General features: G+C 44.6%; 1 protein-coding gene across 1 annotated transcript in view; it reads right to left on the reverse strand.

Moving 5' to 3' along the window:
- Nucleotides 1–267: 267 nt before the first annotated feature.
- rtca (RNA 3'-terminal phosphate cyclase) overlaps nt 268–19,379 on the reverse strand; it is a 22,078-nt gene continuing 2,966 nt past the window's right edge. The window contains exons 3-11 of the mRNA XM_080472784.1: nt 13,776–13,919; nt 13,418–13,541; nt 8,984–9,042; nt 3,531–3,672; nt 2,114–2,235; nt 1,979–2,037; nt 1,531–1,625; nt 1,347–1,451; nt 268–808 (exon numbers count right to left, since the gene is read on the reverse strand). Coding sequence (XP_080328910.1) covers nt 710–808; nt 1,347–1,451; nt 1,531–1,625; nt 1,979–2,037; nt 2,114–2,235; nt 3,531–3,672; nt 8,984–9,042; nt 13,418–13,541; nt 13,776–13,919 — 949 coding nt within the window. The 3' untranslated portion in view covers nt 268–709. The remainder of the gene's footprint in view (nt 809–1,346; nt 1,452–1,530; nt 1,626–1,978; nt 2,038–2,113; nt 2,236–3,530; nt 3,673–8,983; nt 9,043–13,417; nt 13,542–13,775; nt 13,920–19,379) is intronic.

The raw sequence follows: 19,379 nt of genomic DNA on the forward strand, positions 1-19,379 counted from the left end.
GCAGCGCGTCACTGACCAAAATGCAGATCATGAATCAGGAAGAAAATATCGGCCGCGGTCTTCACATACCTAAAACTTAGCATTAGCAATGGCACTGCTAACAAACTGTATCTATAATTAGCATTAGCAATAGTGCTTGACTCAATGTATCAACGCTTAGCATTAGCACTGTTGTCCATACTTGGCATTAGTGCCAATAACTCACTGTAGCCATACTTAGCAGTGATAGCGCTAAGGAAGTGTAAAGAAGAGACAATGAAACAGAGTGTGAACACAGGTTACTTTATTTAGGGGTTTCTACAGGTGGGGGGTTTCTACAGGTGGGGGGTTTCTACAGGTGGGGGGTTTCTACAGGTGGGGGTTTCTACAGGTGGGGGTTTCTACAGGTGTGGGGTTTCTACAGGTGGGGGTTTCTACAGGTGTGGGGTTTCTACAGGTGGGGGTTTCTACAGGTGTGGGGTTTCTACAGGTGGGGGTTTCTACAGGTGGGGGTTTCTACAGGTGGGGGGTTTCTACAGGTGGGGGTTTCTACAGGTGGGGGTTTCTACAGGTGTGGGGTTTCTACAGGTGGGGGTTTCTACAGGTGGGGGTTTCTACAGGTGTGGGGTTTCTACAGGTGGGGGTTTTCTACAGGTGGGGGTTTCTACAGGTGTGGGGTTTCTACAGGTGGGGGTTTCTACAGGTGGGGGTTTCTACAGGTGTGGGGTTTCTACAGGTGGGGGTTTTGCGCTCCGTCTCCTTTGCACTCGATCATGTAGCTTCCATTGCTAACGCCAGCGTCCTCGCACTTGGTGACTGTGAACTTGGCCTGAAGTGTTTCAGCACAGGAGCTAGCATTAGCATCAGGTAGTGTTAGCATCAACTAGCATCAGCTTCTGCTAGCAGCAGCCCAACATATCAGAGTAGTGGATTTTAACATTGAAGTAAGCATTAGCTTCATTGATACCTCATTAGCATCACAAAATTAGTAATTAGTGAAGTTAACATTAGCCTCAAAGCTAACTGGTTAGCATTACAAAGTTATTACTCATTATAGTCAGCATTAGCCTCAACACTAACTGGCCAACATTACAAAGCTATTAATAAAGTTTTGCATTAGCCTCAAAGCTAACTACTTAGTATTGGTGAATTATCAATCAATAAAGTTAGCATTAACCTTAAAGCTAACTAGTTAGTATTGCTAAATTCTTAAAGATGAAAATTAGCATTAGCTTTAAAGCTAACCACTTGCGATGACAAAGAAGCATTGAGGCTAACATTAGAATCCGACATTGAGCGTTTTTCCCCGGTGCTAGCTTAGCAGCTAACACCCATAGAAGAGCTAATAGCTACCTAGATAGTCTCACCTTGGTTAACGTCTCTGCGATGTGTATAGCGGTTAGCGTGTGCAGCGTGACGGGGCCGGTGCGGATCCGCGACGTCCCGTTAGCTAGTGCCATGAAGATGATGAGCTAGACAAAAGGGTCCGGGAGGGGGGGGTCACGGTGATGTAATAGACAGTGATGTCATTAATGGGCGTGGCTATCTCACCTGGTCCTGCAGGAAGTCATCCAAGCAGCCGCCATGTTGGAGGTTGCTTAGCAATGACTCAGCTGCGGCCACGCCCACTTGGTCGGCCTGCACGCCTGTAGCAACGTCCGGCTAGTTAATGATGCTCATGCAAATTTTGCAAATCAATTTTTTAAAGTAAGCAATGCTAACACTAATACAACTGTAGCAACAGAAAAAGTTAGCAATTCTAGTGCTAAAAAATGCTAATGTTAACATAACTGTAGTAATAAAAACTGCATTACCAATGCTAACACAACTCTGTCTTACTACAACATTAGCATTGCTAACTCGTGCTGTCCTGCAACAAATGTATTATCATTAGCATAGCTAACTGTTTTTCATATAAATGGATGGTTAACAGTTAGCATTGTGCTAATGGAAACATGTATAAACTGGTGGTTAGCAGTTAGCATCATTTACGCCTCACCTCTCTTCCCGAGAGCAGAGCCCCCAAGCAAACATCCGCTGGATGTCTCCGCAATGATTCTTTAAAAAAACAAAAAAAGAAACGGCCAATCAGAGCTGTCACTGAGGGGGCAGAGTCTGAGTGGGCGGGGCTTACATGATACCGCTGCCGTTGCCGAATGCAGACTTGTCCTCGTGGAGTGCCTCGATGTCCACCTGCACGCTGCTGAACTGCGCACGGAGCGTCCGTATGGCCGCTGCGCTCATTGCTTTGGCTAGCTGCGGAGCACAGGCTAGTCAGGCTAGCCGCTAATAGCGTGATAACGTTAAGCTGATAGCAAGCTAATACCAGAATAATGTTAAGTCAATATGATAGCAAGCAAATAGGCTTATGACATGCTAACAATGTCCCAACAACAGCGTAATATGTGAATGATAGGCTAACAGGCAGAAAATTCAAGCTAACATTACGCTAACTTCCTGCTGACATGTTAATCATGCTCATGCAAAGCCAACTCCCTACTAACATGATGCTAATGCTAACCTAAGATGCAGCTGACATGATGGTAATGCTAACCTAAGATGCAGCTGACATGATGGTAATGCTAACCTAAGATGCAGCTGACATGATGGTAATGCTAACCTAATTCACAGATGACATGATGCTACTGCTAAGCTGACATGGTGCTAATGCTGAGCTACCTTCCAGATGTCATGGTGCTAATGATGAGCTACCTTCCAGATGACATGGTGCTAATGCTGAGCTACCTTCCAGATGTCATGGTGCTAATGGTGAGCTACCTTCCGGATGACATGGTGCTAATGCTGAACTACCTTCCAGATGACATGGTACTAATGCTGAGCTACCTTCCAGATGACATGGTGCTAATGCTGAGCTCCCTTCCAGGTGACATGGTGCTAATGCTGAGCTCTCTTCCAGATGACATGGTGCTAATGGTAAGCTACCTTCCAGATACCATGGTGCTAATGCTGAACTACCTTCCAGATGACATGGTACTAATGCTGAGCTACCTTCCAGATGACATGGTACTAATGCTGAGCTACCTTCCTGCTGACATGGTGCTAATGGTGAGCTACCTTCCAGATGCCATGGTGCTAATGCTGAGCTACCTTCCAGATGCCATGGTGCTAATGGTGAGCTACCTTCCAGATGTCATGGTGCTAATGGTGAGCTACCTTCCTGCTGACATGGTGCTAATGCTGAGCTACCTTCCAGATGTCATGGTGCTAATGGTGAGCTACCTTCCTGCTGACATGGTGCTAATGCTGAGCTACCTTCCAGATGTCATGGTGCTAATGGTGAGCTACCTTCCTGCTGACATGGTGCTAATGCTGAGCTACCTTCCAGATGTCATGGTGCTAATGGTGAGCTACCTTCCTGCTGACATGGTGCTAATGCTGAGCTACCTTCCTGCTGACATGGTGCTAATGCTGAGCTACCTTCCTGCTGACATGGTACTAATGCTGAGCTACCTTCCAGATGTCACGGTGCTAATGGTAAGCCAGCTCTCTGCTGATATGATGCCAATGCTAAGCTAACAGGAGAGCATTACTTTGAAGGGCAGAACTCCGGACACGAAGGCTCTTCCTGTGATCTTAGTGACGTTTCCTCGTGTTGTCATGACGACTGGCTCCAGCTGCTTGATTGGCTGAACTGTCACCGAGACCACGCCCCCTCCTTTAGGGTAGAAACCTCTACACGCACGCACAGTAACAAACACACTAAGGTAACACAGACAGTGACACACACACCAAGGTAACACACACACACACACACACACACACACACACACACACACACACACACACACACACACACACACACACACACACACACACACACACACACACACACACACACACACACACACACACACACACTCTAAGGCCATGCACTCCTCATTCTTTACTCACAGTGACTCATATCAAGCAGCTTAGTTTCTGTGTTTCCCTCCAGACCCAGACCTCGTTCACATGTGAAACCAATTCTGATGTTTGTCTACATCCACTGCATCGTCAGTGATGTCACGGATCAGCGTCGGAGGAAGTGGCTCTGCCAGAATCAAAGCTGTGCTCTCCAAGTCACCGGGGGCAGCTCAGGTTTACATTAAGACTTAAACTCATTTTGCTTTTATTTGAGTATGTGTTATGGGTTTCTTTTGTTGCTTTTTCTTTCGGGGGGGGGGGGGGGGGGGGGGTACCATGTCTCTTATCTTCTTTTTTTTAAGTATAATGCCTAGAACTAATACTCCAAGTCAGAACCTAACTAATACTGTATTAGTGGAATTCTATGATTGACTTGGAATGTAAAAGGATTAAATAGCCCTGTTAAACGTTCTAAAACATTTCTACATTTGAAAAGCCTTCAAAGTGATGGAATTGTTCTCCAGGAGACATCTATGGGACAGGAGACATCTATGGGACAGGGGACATCTACGGGACTGGGGACATCTACGGGACAGGGGACATCTACGGGACAGGAGACATCTATGGGACATGGGACATCTACGGGACATGGGACATCTAAGGGACAGGGGACATATATGGGACAGGAGACGTATATGGGACAGGAGACATCTACGGGACAGGAGACATCTTCGGGACAGGAGACATCTATGGGACAGGAGACATCTACGGGACAGGAGACATCTATGGGACAGGGGACATCTATTGGACATGAGACATCTACGGGACAGGAGACATCTACGGGACAGGGGACATCTACGGGACAGGAGACATCTACGGGACAGGGGATATCTATGGGACTGGAGACATCTACGGGACAGGGGACATCTACGGGACAGGGGACATCTATGGGACTGGAGACATCTACGGGACAGGAGACATCTACGGGACAGGGGACATCTATGGGACTGGAGACATCTACGGGACAGGGGACATCTACGGGACAGGGGACATCTACTGGGTGGGACCAGTGTTTCACTGAGTAATAAACCTGTGTTAGTTAATGTGTATGCTCCCAATTTTGATAACCAAGTTTCCCTGACACATTACTGAGCAGCCGAATGGATTTGTTAATCCATGGAGGTTTTATAATCCAAACCCAAAAGCATATTCCTTCTCCTCTCAGGGACACTCGTCTTTTTCAAGGATTGACTTCTTCTTTTTAGACGGCTCCCTTCTTTCTAAAGGAGAAACCTCTGAAGATCATCGGATTGTTATATCAGATCATGCACCACTTAGCGTTGATATTAGTCAGCCCTCCTTCTCTTCCCCCTGGAGGTTTAACCCTTTATTGATATCAGGTGGGGCATTTAAAGATTTTATTGGATTGATTGATTCATTGATGAATATATATATATGTCAATAAACAAGACCGACACTGTCATCTTTTTCAGCCCATTTAAATAAAGATCGCAGAGCAAAGCTTAAAGAATTGATGATTAAAAAGACATGGATTGTAACGGACTCTTTTCCAATTCACAATAAAAAAGGACCAGACTGACAAACAGAATCTGATTTGCTTTCAACAGCTGAAGCTGAGAAAGTTCCTATGAGCATGGTGATGAGCCCAGGAGGTTCTGGCCCAGGAGGTTCTGGCCCAGCAGGTTCTGGCCCAGCAGCTGAAACATCAGGCAGCATCTGGACTGATTACTCAAACTAAACTCCAGAGCCATAAATGATGTTTTTAAAAAGTATTACTCATCTTTCCATGACTCTGAATCCACAGTTGGTCCCTTGGAATTGAACTCCTGTCTTAAAGCTCTTAGCACACCTCCTGTTGATCCGGTCACGGCTGAACAACTCGCTGTACTACTTCAATGAGAGGAAATACTACACTGGAGTAAATCAAAGTACAATGGTGAGGCTCCAGGCCCAGACGGCTTCTCTGTTGAATCTTTTAAGAATTTTGTGAACAGACGGGTGTAGAATGACCCTTTGGAAGGTGCCTCGCCGCCCCCCACACTGTCTCAAGCAGTCATGACAGTTCTTCTAATAGAGAGACATCTTGTCCTCCAGACCTTTAGCTCTTTTAAACGTTGATGTAGAAATCCTGGCTAAAGTATTGGCTTGTCGTCTGGAGAACATTTCTGAGGAGCAAACTGGTTTAATGAACTCCGTCAGTTGTTGGAGATGTCTGCACACTTCTGAATGTGATCCCTTCTCACCACTTCTCCATCAGTCCAGAAGTTATTTCACTGGACGCTGAGAAAGAGGACTGGAACCTTTTGGAGGTTTTAGGTAAAGGTGGTTTTGGGACCCGATTTATCTGATGGATTGTGTTATTGTGTGACTCCCCTCAGTCCAGTGTCCAGACAAGTAGTGTTCCCTCCAGTTACTTTGCTCTACCCCGAGGCACGAGACAGGGGTGTCCATTATCACTCCTCCTTTTTGCTCCTGCCATCGAGCCCTGATCCAGAACCTTAGTCACTCCCTCAGGTTCAAGGAATCTCTCGTTTGGGTATGAACCTTAAATTGTCCCTTTATGCAGATGATTTACTTCTATACATTTCTAATCCGAGTCTTAGTGTTCCCTCAATATCGTTATTGGAAAAATTCACTTTACTCTCAGGATACAAAGTTAATCTAGTTAAAAGTGAATGTTACCCAGTAAATTGGTTAGGCTTGCGTTGAACCAGACAGATATCCTGTTCAAACTCCTGGATTGAAATACTTAGGAATCAATATCAGCCGTACTTTCCCTTCCTTATACACGGCTAATCTCATCCCATTGATGAATCAGATTAAAGTAGACTTTCAGGGATGGGGCTCCCTGCCCTCATCTCTTGTGGGTCAGATAAACACAATTTAAATAAAAGTTTTACTCGGTTTCTTTTTCTATTTCAATGTATTCCGCAGTTTCTGCCCAAAAAGTGTTTTGAGACTCTCGACCATCTTATAATATCGTTTTTGTGGAAAGGCAAGAACCCCAGAGTGATGAAATCTCTATTACACTAGATGAGGTTATGTGGTGGGCGAGCTTTGCCTAACGTCCTGTATTATTACTGCTCAGCTCCCATTCTTAACCTGACCCATTGGCTCCAGTCACGAGACTCGCTGTGGTGTAAACTTCCTCATCGCCACTGGAGGCTCTGTTGTCTTCTTCTCTTCCAATTAATCCCTCTAAATATACAAAAAGCCCGGTGGGACAGTTCTCTTTGAAAATATGGTCCCAACACAGGAACCAATTTAAGTTTCTTTCAGCATCAATCACAACGCCAATCATGACAAATCCTCTATTCCCCCGGTATCGCCATGCAGTGGAAAGGTGCTGGCATCCAAACTTTTAAGGGCCTCTATCAACACCTGCTGCTTTGGAAGGGTTTAGTTGGGTCCTGTTGTTCTCTATCATTGTAAGAGGCTTTGAGATGTTTGTTGATGTGATTTAGCGCTTTACAAATAAAATTGAATTGAATTGAATTGAACATGATATCTTTTTAAGTTTCTCTGGCCGATGCTCGGCAGAGGGACCAGCCACTCATTTCTTCTGCTACTTTCAGACTCGGCATTGTGCATCTTCTCTTTCTCCATCCCATCCCTCTCTCCCACCCGCCCCTCCGGGGACGAGTTACTGTCCCTTCAACCCAATCGAAGGTCAGTTATGTCTGTGGTAGACAGGCTCATGGACCTGGATGGACAAATAGAAATTCATAAGAAAAGGAGTTAAATATACACATTTCTGACCAACAGTGGAAAAAAGTGATATTAGTGAGTCCCTCTGCAAGGCTGCAGGGAATTCAGTTCAAGGTATTATATAGGGTTCACTATCTGGAATGTACCACAGATCCTGGATCAACGTGGAAGATGCCATGCCAGCCTGAGTCACATGTTCTTTTTGAGTCCAAGTCTCAAGATTCTATGATTCTTTCCAAAGTTCTTAAAACTGAAGTTGTTCTGAAGCATTTCTTGGCTGTTTTTGGGTTCTAGTAAACACAGAACCTGCTCACTCTAATATATTAACGTTTACATCACTAATAGCTAGACGTAATATTTTACTTCTCTGGAAATCTTCTCAGGTGCCGTCAATATCTCTGTGGAGACGAGATGTTCTGTCACTCATTAAAATGGAGAAATGAAGATCTGTTCCATCTGAAATGGGGCCGTTCTGGACAAACCTCTGCCTGCCTGACAGACCCCGTTTATTTGACTTTTTTTTTGTATTTACTTATTTTTTAATGATTTAATTAATTTTTTTCTCTTTTTTTTTATTATGTATGTACGGTTATATTGGTATAACATTTGATATATGTTTAAAAAATGTATGTGAATGTCTCCGTAGTGTATGAATATTTGACTGATTATGATACACAAAAGAAATAATTTGTTGTCATGAGTGACGTGTGTCTTTGTTCACTGGAAAATTAATCTGCAGGCTGACCAGGGTTGCCAGATATGGTGGTATCCCCTAATCAGGGAGCCTTATCCTGGTAACTTCAGGATTAACTCTGGTTTTCTCTTATCCAGGTAACTTTAGTATTAACTCTGGTTTTCTCTTATCGAGATAGCTTCAGGATTAACTCTGGTTTTCTCTTATCCAGGTAACTTCAGTATTAACTCTGGTTTTCTCTTATCCAGGTAACTTCAGTATTAACTCTGGTTTTCTGTTATCCAGGTAGCTTCAGTATTAACTCTGGTTTTCTCTTATCGAGATAGCTTCAAGCACTAACGGTCTCGTTTGAAATGGTCACGCAAAATAATTGGATCCCAGCAAAAAATGTGAATTGAGCATCAAGACCTGCAGCGTGGGCGGACACACACACACACACATGCACGCACGCACGCACGCACGCACGCACGCACGCACGCACGCACGCACGCACGCACGCACGCACGCACGCACGCACGCACGCACGCACGCACGCACGCACGCACGCACGCACGCACGCACGCACGCACGCACGCACGCACGCACGCACGCACGCACACACACACACACACACACACACACACACACACACACACACACACACACACACACACACACACACACACACACACACACACACACACACAGACAGACAGACAGACAGACAGAATTTCTGACCTCATGATGACATCACAGTCAAAGTTAATTCCAAATTTCTCCACGGCCGGTTTGAAAACCTCGAGAAAAAAACACAACAAACTGTCAACAACAATTAATAGTCAACGACAGCAAAAATACTAGGAAATAAAACCTTTTTAATAGTAACAGTGATAAACAATGAAAACAATAGTCACCAATAACAGTCAACAACTAGAACAACTACAACAAACAACAAACAAGAAAAACGAACATGAAAACAACAACATGGAGCTAATATAAGAAAAACTGTGTGTGTGTGTGTGTGTGTGTGTGTGTGTGTGTGTGTGTGTGTGTGTGTGTGTGTGTGTGTGTGTGTGTGTGTGTGTGTGTGTGTGTGTGTGTGTGTGTGTAACTGGATTTCTCTTATCTAGGTAACTTCAGGATTAACTCTTTTATTCTCTTATCCAGGTAACTTCAGGATTAGCTCTGGTTTTCTTTTATCCTAATAATTTTGGGATTAACTCTGGTTTTCTTTTATCCAGTTAACTTCAGTATTAATTCTGGTTTTCTATTATGTAGGTAACTTCAGGATTATCTCTGCTTATCTCACATGGATGTAACTTCAGGATTAACTCTGGTTTTCTTTTATCCAGGTAACGTTAGGATTAACTCTGGTTTTCTCTTATCTAGTTAACTTCAGGATTATCTCTGGTTTTCTCTTATCGAGGTAAATTCAGGATTAACTCTGGTTTTCCCTTATCAAGGTAACTTCAGTATTAACTCTGGTTTTCTCATATCTAGGTAACTTCAGGATGAACTCTGGTTTTCTTACACCTTTCATGTGAACGCACTGATCCTGAAGGGAAACTCTGGTTGAACTAGTAAGTTGATTACCTGCTTTGTGTTAATGCTGATCAGGATCCAGAATGTCTGGGTTAGTTAATCCAGGTAACAGAGATATCCTGGTATGTTAATCTAGGTAAAAGAGAGAGATCCTGGTATGTTAATCCAGGTAAAAGAGATACCTTGGTATGTTAATCCAGGTAACAAAGAGATCCTGGTATGTTAATCCAGGTAACAGAGATATCCTGGAATGTTAATCCAGGTAACAGAGAGAGATCCTGGTATGTTAATCCAGGTAACAGAGAGAGATCCTGGAATGTTAATCCAGGTAACAGAGGTATTTTGGTATGTTAATCCAGGTAACAAAGAGATCCTGGTATGTTAATCCAGGTAACAGAGATATCCTGGAATGTTAATCCAGGTAACAGAGAGAGATCATGGAATGTTAATCCAGGTAACATAAGTATTCTGGTATGTTAACCTAGGTAACAGAGAGATAGCCTGGTATGTTAATCCAGGTAACATATGTATCCTGGTATGTTAATCCAGGTAACAGAGAGCTGCAGTGGGAAGGATGAAGGAGACGATGAAGGAAAGGAAGAAGAGAGGATGAAGGAGATGATGAAGAGAAGATGAAGGAGATGATGCAGAGAGGATGAAGAGAGGCTGAAGGAGAGAGGATGAAGAGAGGATGAAGAGAGGCTGAAGGAGATGATGAAGAGAGGATGAAGAGAGGCTGAAGGAGATGATGAAGAGAGGATGAAGAGAAGATGAAGGAGATGATGAAGACATGATGAAGGAGATGATGGAAAGAGGATGAAGGAGATGATGGAGAGGGTGACGATGATGAAGAGAGAATGAAGTAGATGATGGAGAGAGGATTAAGGAGATGATGCAGAGAGGATGAAGAGAGGCTGAAGGAGAGAGGATGAAGAGAGGATGAAGAGAGGCTGAAGGAGATGATGAAGAGAGGATGAAGAGAAGATGAAGGAGATGATGAAGGAGTTGATGGAGAGAGGATGAAGGAGATGATGAAGACATGATGAAGGAGATGATGGAGAGAGGATAAAGAGAGGCTGATGAAGAGAGGATGAAGAGAGGCTGAAGGAGATGATGAAGAGAGGATGAAGAGAAGATGAAGGAGATGATGGAGAGGGTGAAGATGATGGAGAGGATGAAGGAGATGATGGAGAGAGGATAAAGAGATGATGGAAATAGGATGATGAAGAGAGGATGAAGAGAGGCTGAAGGAGAGAGGATGAAGAGAGGATGAATGAGATGATGGAGAGAGGAGGAAGGAGATGATGGAGAGAGGATGGAGGAGATGGAGAGAGGAGGAAGGAGATGATGGAGAGAGGATGGAGGAGATGATTGAGAGAGGATGAAGGAGATGATGAAAAGACATGATGAAGGAGATGATGGAGAGAGGAAAAAGAGAGGCTGAAGGAGATGATGGAGAGAGGAAAAAGAGAGGCTGAAGGAGATGATGGAGAGAGGATAAAGAGAGGCTGAAGGAGATGATGAAGAGAAGATGAAGAGAGGAGGAATGAGATGATGGAGAGAGGATGGAGGAGATGATTGAGAGAGGATGAAGGAGATGATGAAGACAGGATGAAGGAGATGATGGAGAGAGGAAAAAGAGAGGCTGAAGGAGATGATGGAGAGGGTGAAGATGATGGAGAGGATGAAGGAGATGATGGAGAGGGTGAAGATGATGGCGAGGATGAAGGAGATGATGGAGAGAGGATGAAGAGATGATGGAAATAGGATGATGAAGAGAGGATGGAGAGAGGAGGAAGGAGATGATGGAGAGAGGATGAAGGAGATGATGGAAAGACATGATGAAGGAGATGATGAGAGAGGATAAAGAGAGGCTGAAGGAGATGATGGAGAGGGTGAAGATGATGGAGAGGATGAAGGAGATGATGAAGGAGATGGTGGAGAGAGGAGGAAGGAGATGATGAGAGAGAATGAAGGAAATGATGAAGAGAGGATAAAGAAGATGATGGAGAGAGGATGAAGGAGATGATGAAGGAGTTGATGGAGAGAGGATGAAGGAGATGATGGAGAGAGGATGAAGGAGAGAGGATGAAGGAGATGACGAAGAGAGGATGAAGGAAATGATGGAGAGAGGATGAAGAGAGGATGAAGGAGATGATGGAGAGAGGATGAAGAGAGGATGAAGGAAATGATGGAGAGAGGATGAAGAGAGGATGAAGGAGATGATGGAGAGAGGATGAAGGAGAGAGGATGAATGAGATGACGAAGAGAGGATGAAGGAGATGATGGAGGACGAAGAGAGGATGAAGGAGATGATGGAGGATGAAGAGAGGATGAAGGAAATGATGGAGCGAGGATGAAGGAGAGAGGATGAAGAGAGGATGAAGGAGATGATGGAGGATGAAGAGAGGATGAAGGAGATGATGGAGCGAGGAAGAAGGAGATGATGAAGAGAGGATGAAGGAGATGATGGAGCGAGGAAGAAGGAGATGATGATGGAGATGAGGAAGAGAGGATGAAGGAGATGAAGAAGAGAGGATGAAGGAGATGATGAAGAGAGGATGAAGAGAGGATGAAGAGGATGAGGAAGAGAGGATGAAGAGTGGATGAAGGAGATGATGAAGAGAGGATAAAGAAGATGATGGAGAGAGGATGAAGAGATGATGGAAATAGGATGATGAAGAGAGGATGAAGGAGTTGATGGAGAGATGATGAAGAGAGGATGAAGGAGTTGATGGAGAGATGATGAAGGAGAGGATGAAGAGAGGATGAAGAGAGGATGAAGGAGTTGATGAAGGAGATGATGGAGAGAGGATGAAGAGAGGATGAAGAGAGGATGAAGGAGATGATGGAGAGAGGATGAAGACAGGATGAAAGAGATGATGGAGAGAGGATGAAGAGAGGATGAAGGAGTTGATGGAGAGAGGATGAAGAGAGGATGAAGAGAGGATGAAGGAGTTGATGAAGGAGAGGATGAAGAGAGGATGAAGAGAGGATGAAGGAGTTGATGAAGGAGATGATGGAGAGAGGATGAAGAGAGGATGAAGAGAGGATGAAGGAGATGATGGAGAGAGGATGAAGACAGGATGAAAGAGATGATGGAGAGAGGATGAAGAGAGGATGAAGGAGTTGATGGAGAGAGGATGAAGAGAGGATGAAGAGAGGATGAAGGAGTTGATGAAGGAGAGGATGAAGAGAGGATGAAGAGAGGATGAAGGAGTTGATGAAGGAGATGATGGAGAGAGGATGAAGAGAGGATGAAGAGAGGATGAAGGAGATGATGGAGAGAGGATGAAGAGAGGATGAAGAGAGGATGAAGAGAGGATGAAGAGAGAATGAAGGAGATGATGGAGAGAGGATGAAGAGAGGAGGAAGGAGATGATGGAGAGAGGATGAAGAGAGGAGGAAGGAGATGATGGAGAGATGATGAAGAGAGGATGAAGGTCAGGTTAAGTTGGGGTCAAGAATCCTCGGCTGGACAGCAACAGGTTCTTGGTTCCATCTCCGGTGGAGCTCCAACCGGATCTGGAACTGCGGTTCTTCAACAATCACTACACCACTAATGATTATGGGGGGCGTGGCCAGGCTGACTGTGTGTGTGTGTGTGTGTGTGTGTGTGTGTGTGTGTACCTTCAGTGTGTAGTCGATGTGCGGAGCCAGGTCAGTGTTTGTTCCTCCCTTCAGGACAAACGTTGTGGCGTCGTCGGCGAAGAGAGCGACAGGAAGAGAAGCTTGGAGCAGCAGACACACACTCCTTCACACACACACACACACACACACACACACACACACACACACACACACACACACACACACACACACACACACACACACACACACACACACACACACACACACACACACACACACACACACACACACACACACACACACACACAGTGACTCAGCAGTTTTGCTGTTACAGTGAGTTAGCACAGTGCTAATGCTCACGAACTCTGTAGTGTGTGTGTGTGTGTGTGTGTGTCACCCTGCAGTGTGTGTGTCCGCAGTGTGTCGTCCGGCCCTGACGACTTGGGGTTTCAGTGTGATATCGGTGGATCCGACCTTTGACCCCTGAAGGAGACCAGAGGTCATCTGGGAGACGAGCTGGAGGCCGACCAGATGCTGAGGTCTACACACACACACACACACACACACACACACACACACACACACACACACACACACACACACACACACACACACACTACATTATCTCACTCCAGCAGTGTTTGTTGCTGCACATCATTTAACTGCCATTTGTATGACGACATTGTTCATTCAGACTTAAACAGCAACACACCGGGTGGAGAAGGAAGTGCTGGGGCTGACGTAGGCTTAGAACCTTTCTCACCTGTGAACCCCTGGGAGCCTAGCTGAAGAATGGTGGTGTGGTGATCCAGATGTTCAGTGTGACCAGGTGATCCAGATGTTCACAGTGTGACCAAGTGATCCAGACGTTCAGTGTGATCCAGATGTTCAGTGTGACCAGGTGATCCAGATGTTCACAGTGTGACCAGGTGATCCAGATGTTCACTGTGATCCAGGTGATCCAGATGTTCACTGTGATCCAGATGTTCACAGTGTGACCAGGTGATCCAGATGTTCACAGTGTGACCAGGTGACCCAGATGTTCACTGTGATCCAGATGTTCACAGTGTGACCAGGTGATCCAGATGTTCAGTGTGACCAGGTGATCCAGATGTTCACAGTGTGACCAGGTGATCCAGATGTTCACAGTGTGACCAGGTGATCCAGATGTTCACTGTGATCCAGATGTTCACAGTGTGACCAGGTGATCCAGATGTTCACAGTGTGACCAGGTGATCCAGATGTTCACAGTGTGACCAGGTGATCCAGATGTTCACTGTGATCCAGATGTTCACAGTGTGACCAGGTGATCCAGATGTTCACTGTGATCCAGATGTTCACAGTGTGACCAGGTGACCCAGATGTTCACTGTGATCCAGATGTTCACAGTGTGACCAGGTGATCCAGATGTTCAGTGTGACCAGGTGATCCAGATGTTCACAGTGTGACCAGGTGATCCAGATGTTCACTGTGATCCAGATGTTCACAGTGTGACCAGGTGATCCAGATGTTCACTGTGATCCAGATGTTCAGTGTGACCAGGTGATCCAGATGTTCAGTGTGACCAGGTGATCCAGATGTTCGCAGTGTGACTAGTGAATTGATGGTGTCAAACAAGACTTCAGGATTTGTCTTGTTCAGTCTTACCAGGTGAGGGAGAGTCAGATCTGGTATTATCAACCATCACATGGTGGCAGAAGGTCCCTGAGAGAGAGCCTGTGCTCCTCAAGCTCCGTGGATTACCACAGGCGCTCAGTCTGACCACATCGTCTCTTGAGGATTAGGATTAGGGCTGCAACAACGAATCGATAAAATTCCATTGTTAAAAGTGTCAACGAATTTCATAATTGATTTGTTGTGTCACGTGATTTATGCGCCACTCTCCATGTTGCAGCCGTTTACTCCACCTTCGGAGCTTCATCAACACTGGCTGACTGAAATAAAGTCTAAAAACAGAACCTCCACCTGCAGAGCCAGGTGAACGGAGCGAGGCGGAGGCGGTACAGTAGAACCAGTGAGGAGGAGAGCTGGTCAGAGCTCCACCCTGTACTGGACACGTCCCTGTCCACAGACACATATTAACTGTTAACTCACCTTAATGAGGACAACCTGCTGACGAGGACAACAGACAGGTTCTCCTGGTGAATCTCAAGCTGAGCGACACTGAAACGGCCAAACTAGCTGGACTGGACCAGATTATTGGAATATTCAGTAACGTAAGGTAACGTATGGTAACGTAACGTAACGTAACGTAACGTAACGTAACGTAACGTAACGTAACGTAACGTAACGTAACGTAACGTAACGTAACGTAAGGCAACGTAAGGTAAGGTAACGTAAGGTAACGTAACGTAAGGTAAGGTAACGTAAGGTAACGTAACGTAAGGTAACGTAACGTAACGTAAGGCAACGTAAGGTAAGGTAACGTAAGGTAACGTAACGTAAGGTAACGTAACGTAAGGCAACGTAAGGTAACGTAAGGTAACGTAACGTAAGGTAACGTAAGGTAACGTAACGTAAGGTAACGTAACGTAAGGCAACGTAAGGTAACGTAAGGTAACGTAACGTAAGGTAAGGCAACATAACGTAAGGCAACGTAAGGTAACGTAACGTAACGTAAGGTAACGTAACGTAAGGCAACGTAAGGTAACGTAATGTAAGGCAACGTAAGGTAACGTAACGTAAGGTAACGTAAGGCAACGTAAGGTAACGTAAGGTAACGTAACGTAAGGTAACGCAAGGTAACGTAACGTAAGGTAACGCAAGGTAACGTAAGGTACCGTACCGTAAGGTAACGTAAGGTAAGGTAACGTAAGGTAACGTAACGCAACGTAAGGTAAAGTAACGTAAGGTAACGTACCGTACCGTAACGTAACGTAAGGTACCGTACCGTAAGGTAACGTAACGTAAGGTAACGTACCGCAAGGTAACGTAAGGTAACGTAACGTAAGGTAAGGTAACGTAAGGTAAGGTAACGTAAGGTAACGTACCGTATGGTAATGTAACGTAAGGTACCGTACCGTAAGGTACCGTAAGGTAACGTAAGGTAACGTAAGGTACCGTAAGGTAAGGTAATGATCCCGAAAATCTTTCCCGAGGGGCGGAGCCTCGCACACAGGGTGGATGACAAGTTTGACGTTACGAGTACTTAAGTTTGACCCTTAACAGCAGAGAACATGAGGCCAATCACACTCAGGGAGAAATCCTGCAGAGCAGTTTACAGATTACTGAAGGAGCAGTTATTCTCTGAGATTATGAAGAATTCAAACACATCCAGCAGCTCAAAGCAACACTGCTGCTGCAGCCAAAGCCAGAACCTTCCTGCCTCTTTAATGTGTGACTTAGTGAGATTATAAGATCTTAATTTATCAGCCATATAAACGGACTGTGATCACTCAGTTCCACTTTATTCCAGCAGAACGGTTCCAGGCAGAACTTCCTCACTGCTCTTCTTTTACTTTACATTCTCCATCACTGGTTCTGAGGCGGAGGTTCTCTTGTGTTTCCTGTTGGAATATTAATTCATCACCGTGATGACAGGAGGAGTTCTGGTTCCATGAGTTCATGGTTCTGCAGTTCTGTCAGGTGTGATCATGAACCTCATTATTCCAGATCAACAGACTTGGAACAAGTCAAGAACAAGAACCTCCTTCAGAGCCTCAGTGACCAGGACTCCTCTCCTCTTTGTTCAGCCCTGAACCTGCCCACCAATCACCATCAGTTAAGAATGGGCGGGGCATTTTCAAGAGATCTGATTGGTCAGGAGGCGGAGCTCTGACCTCTTATCCAGAACATAACCTGCACCGGAGCAGGTTATGTTCTAGAGAACATATAACATATAAGAGAAAATCCAGCTTCATAGTAGAGAAAGCCAGAGTTAATCCTGAAGTTATCTGGTTAAGAGAAAATCCAGCTTCATAGTAGAGAAAGCCAGAGTTAATCCTGAAGTTATCTGGTTAAGAGAAAATCCAGCTTCATAGTACAGAAAACCAGAGTTAATCCTGAAGTTATCTGGTTAAGAGAAAATCCAGCTTCATAGTACAGAAAACCAGAGTTAATCCTGAAGTTATCTGGTTAAGAGAAAATCCAGCTTCATAGTACAGAAAACCAGAGTTAATCCTGAAGTTATCTGGATAAGAGAAAATCCAGCTTCATAGTACAGAAAACCAGAGTTAATCCTGAAGTTATCTGGTTAAGAGAAAATCCAGCTTCATAGTACAGAAAACCAGAGTTAATCCTGAAGTTATCTAGATAAGAGAAAATCCAGCTTCATAGTACAGGCCTCAGGTCCCACCAAGCAAGGTTTTAAAGGACTTATACAAGTTTTATTTTACGTTTCATTGTATTTTGCACCAGAATATTTCATTAAATTTGACTCTATGTTGAGATTGTAGTAATTTTCAGTACGAACTGTTTGATCTTACGAGACGATTTCATCACGTACACTGTGACCACAACAAAGAAAAACTTGGAAGTGTAAATTTAAAGGTTATTAGAGGAATATTTTACCAGTCTGGTCAAGATGAAACTGGACTGTATGTGGTCCTTGAAGTTAATTAAATTATTTAATAATTATTTTGTATAAATCTTATATACATATGCGTGTGTGTATATATATATATTTATGGTATACATCTTTTGGTATACATCTGTATTGGTTGAGTTATGTTCTCCTAAATAACCAGAACATATTTGGTGTTTGGTTCCTTCAATATCAACTGGTCCTACAATTTGAGAAGATTTTTTTTATCTGATTGTAGTGATCCCTGTGCACCATCACAGACCATCACCACGGCGTCCTGACAGCAGAGCAACCAGCTGGGCAGAGTTCATTTCAATAAATAATCTCTTCCTCTCCCAAAGACACAAGATGTCCAGCTTTTCTCTTGAGCATTCAACAGGTCAACCTGGATTGTAACGGACGTCATGAAGGCAGTGAGCGTGTTGCAGAGCAGGATTGGTCGAAGGCCCGTCCTGCGGTCACCTGAACTCCTGCTGGTCCATGTGGGACAAGCCGGCACAAACACGGAAGTAGATGATGGCGCCGAAAACCCCTAACCACAACTCCAGCGCTGTGGACGGTCCAGGACACTCGTTGTAGCCCGAGCAGGCGGTGGCGTGGACACGCTGTCGCACACATCGAGGACAGGAATCTGACGAAGGTACTGAGCGGGATCTCCTCATGGAGGAGAGTGACATCATGGAGGTCAGAGGAGAGTGACATCATGGGGCCCAGAGCAGAATGACATCATGGAGAGTGACATCATGGGGCCCAGAGCAGAATGACATCATGGAAGAGAGTGACATCATGGAGGTCAGAGGAGAGTGACATCATGGAAGAGAGTGACATTTGGAAAATAACCAAACTTGTTTATTTGACTTATTTTTGGAAGCCAATTTGCTGTATTGACTTCCAAACTGAGAAGGTTTATTTTACTAGCTATTGTTTTACTTAAGGTTATAATAAGAGGCATAACATTAAGAACTATAATTATATCAAATTAAAACTGATCATTTTTGCATGTTAATCATCTGACATTGAAAAGTGAATACTTTTTGTCACATTATTTTTTTCACGTCAGAAAGTTGTTGGATTTTGACCAATAAAACATTAAACTGTGCTACTAAATTTGTGTTTGTTCTCCTGAAATATTTAGCCTGCTGGTCATCATGCGGTTCTGTGATGACAGAACCATTATGCTTTGTTTAAGAACCAAGCCATTTTGTGTGGAGAAAGAGGGAAAAGCGAGTGGTTTGTGGTTTAGTGTATTTTTGACATTTCTGCTATAGCTATTTACAGATCTGTCAGGATTCCAATATGCCCCCCCCCCCCCCAACCCCCCCAACCCCCCCCAACGTTAGACTCATCCCTACGCCCTTGCTCCCATGGCCTGATGAATCTACCAGGTTTGATACGATGAGACGTGGTACAATCTGGCAAAAAGAAAGGTTACTGAGAGCGATGACGTCAGCAGGTAAACATGGCGTGGCTAGGTTCGGA

The sequence above is a fragment of the Lipophrys pholis genome (assembly GCF_963383615.2).
Source record: "Lipophrys pholis genome assembly, chromosome: 10".
In the NCBI taxonomy this organism is placed as follows: Eukaryota; Metazoa; Chordata; class Actinopteri; order Blenniiformes; family Blenniidae; genus Lipophrys; species Lipophrys pholis.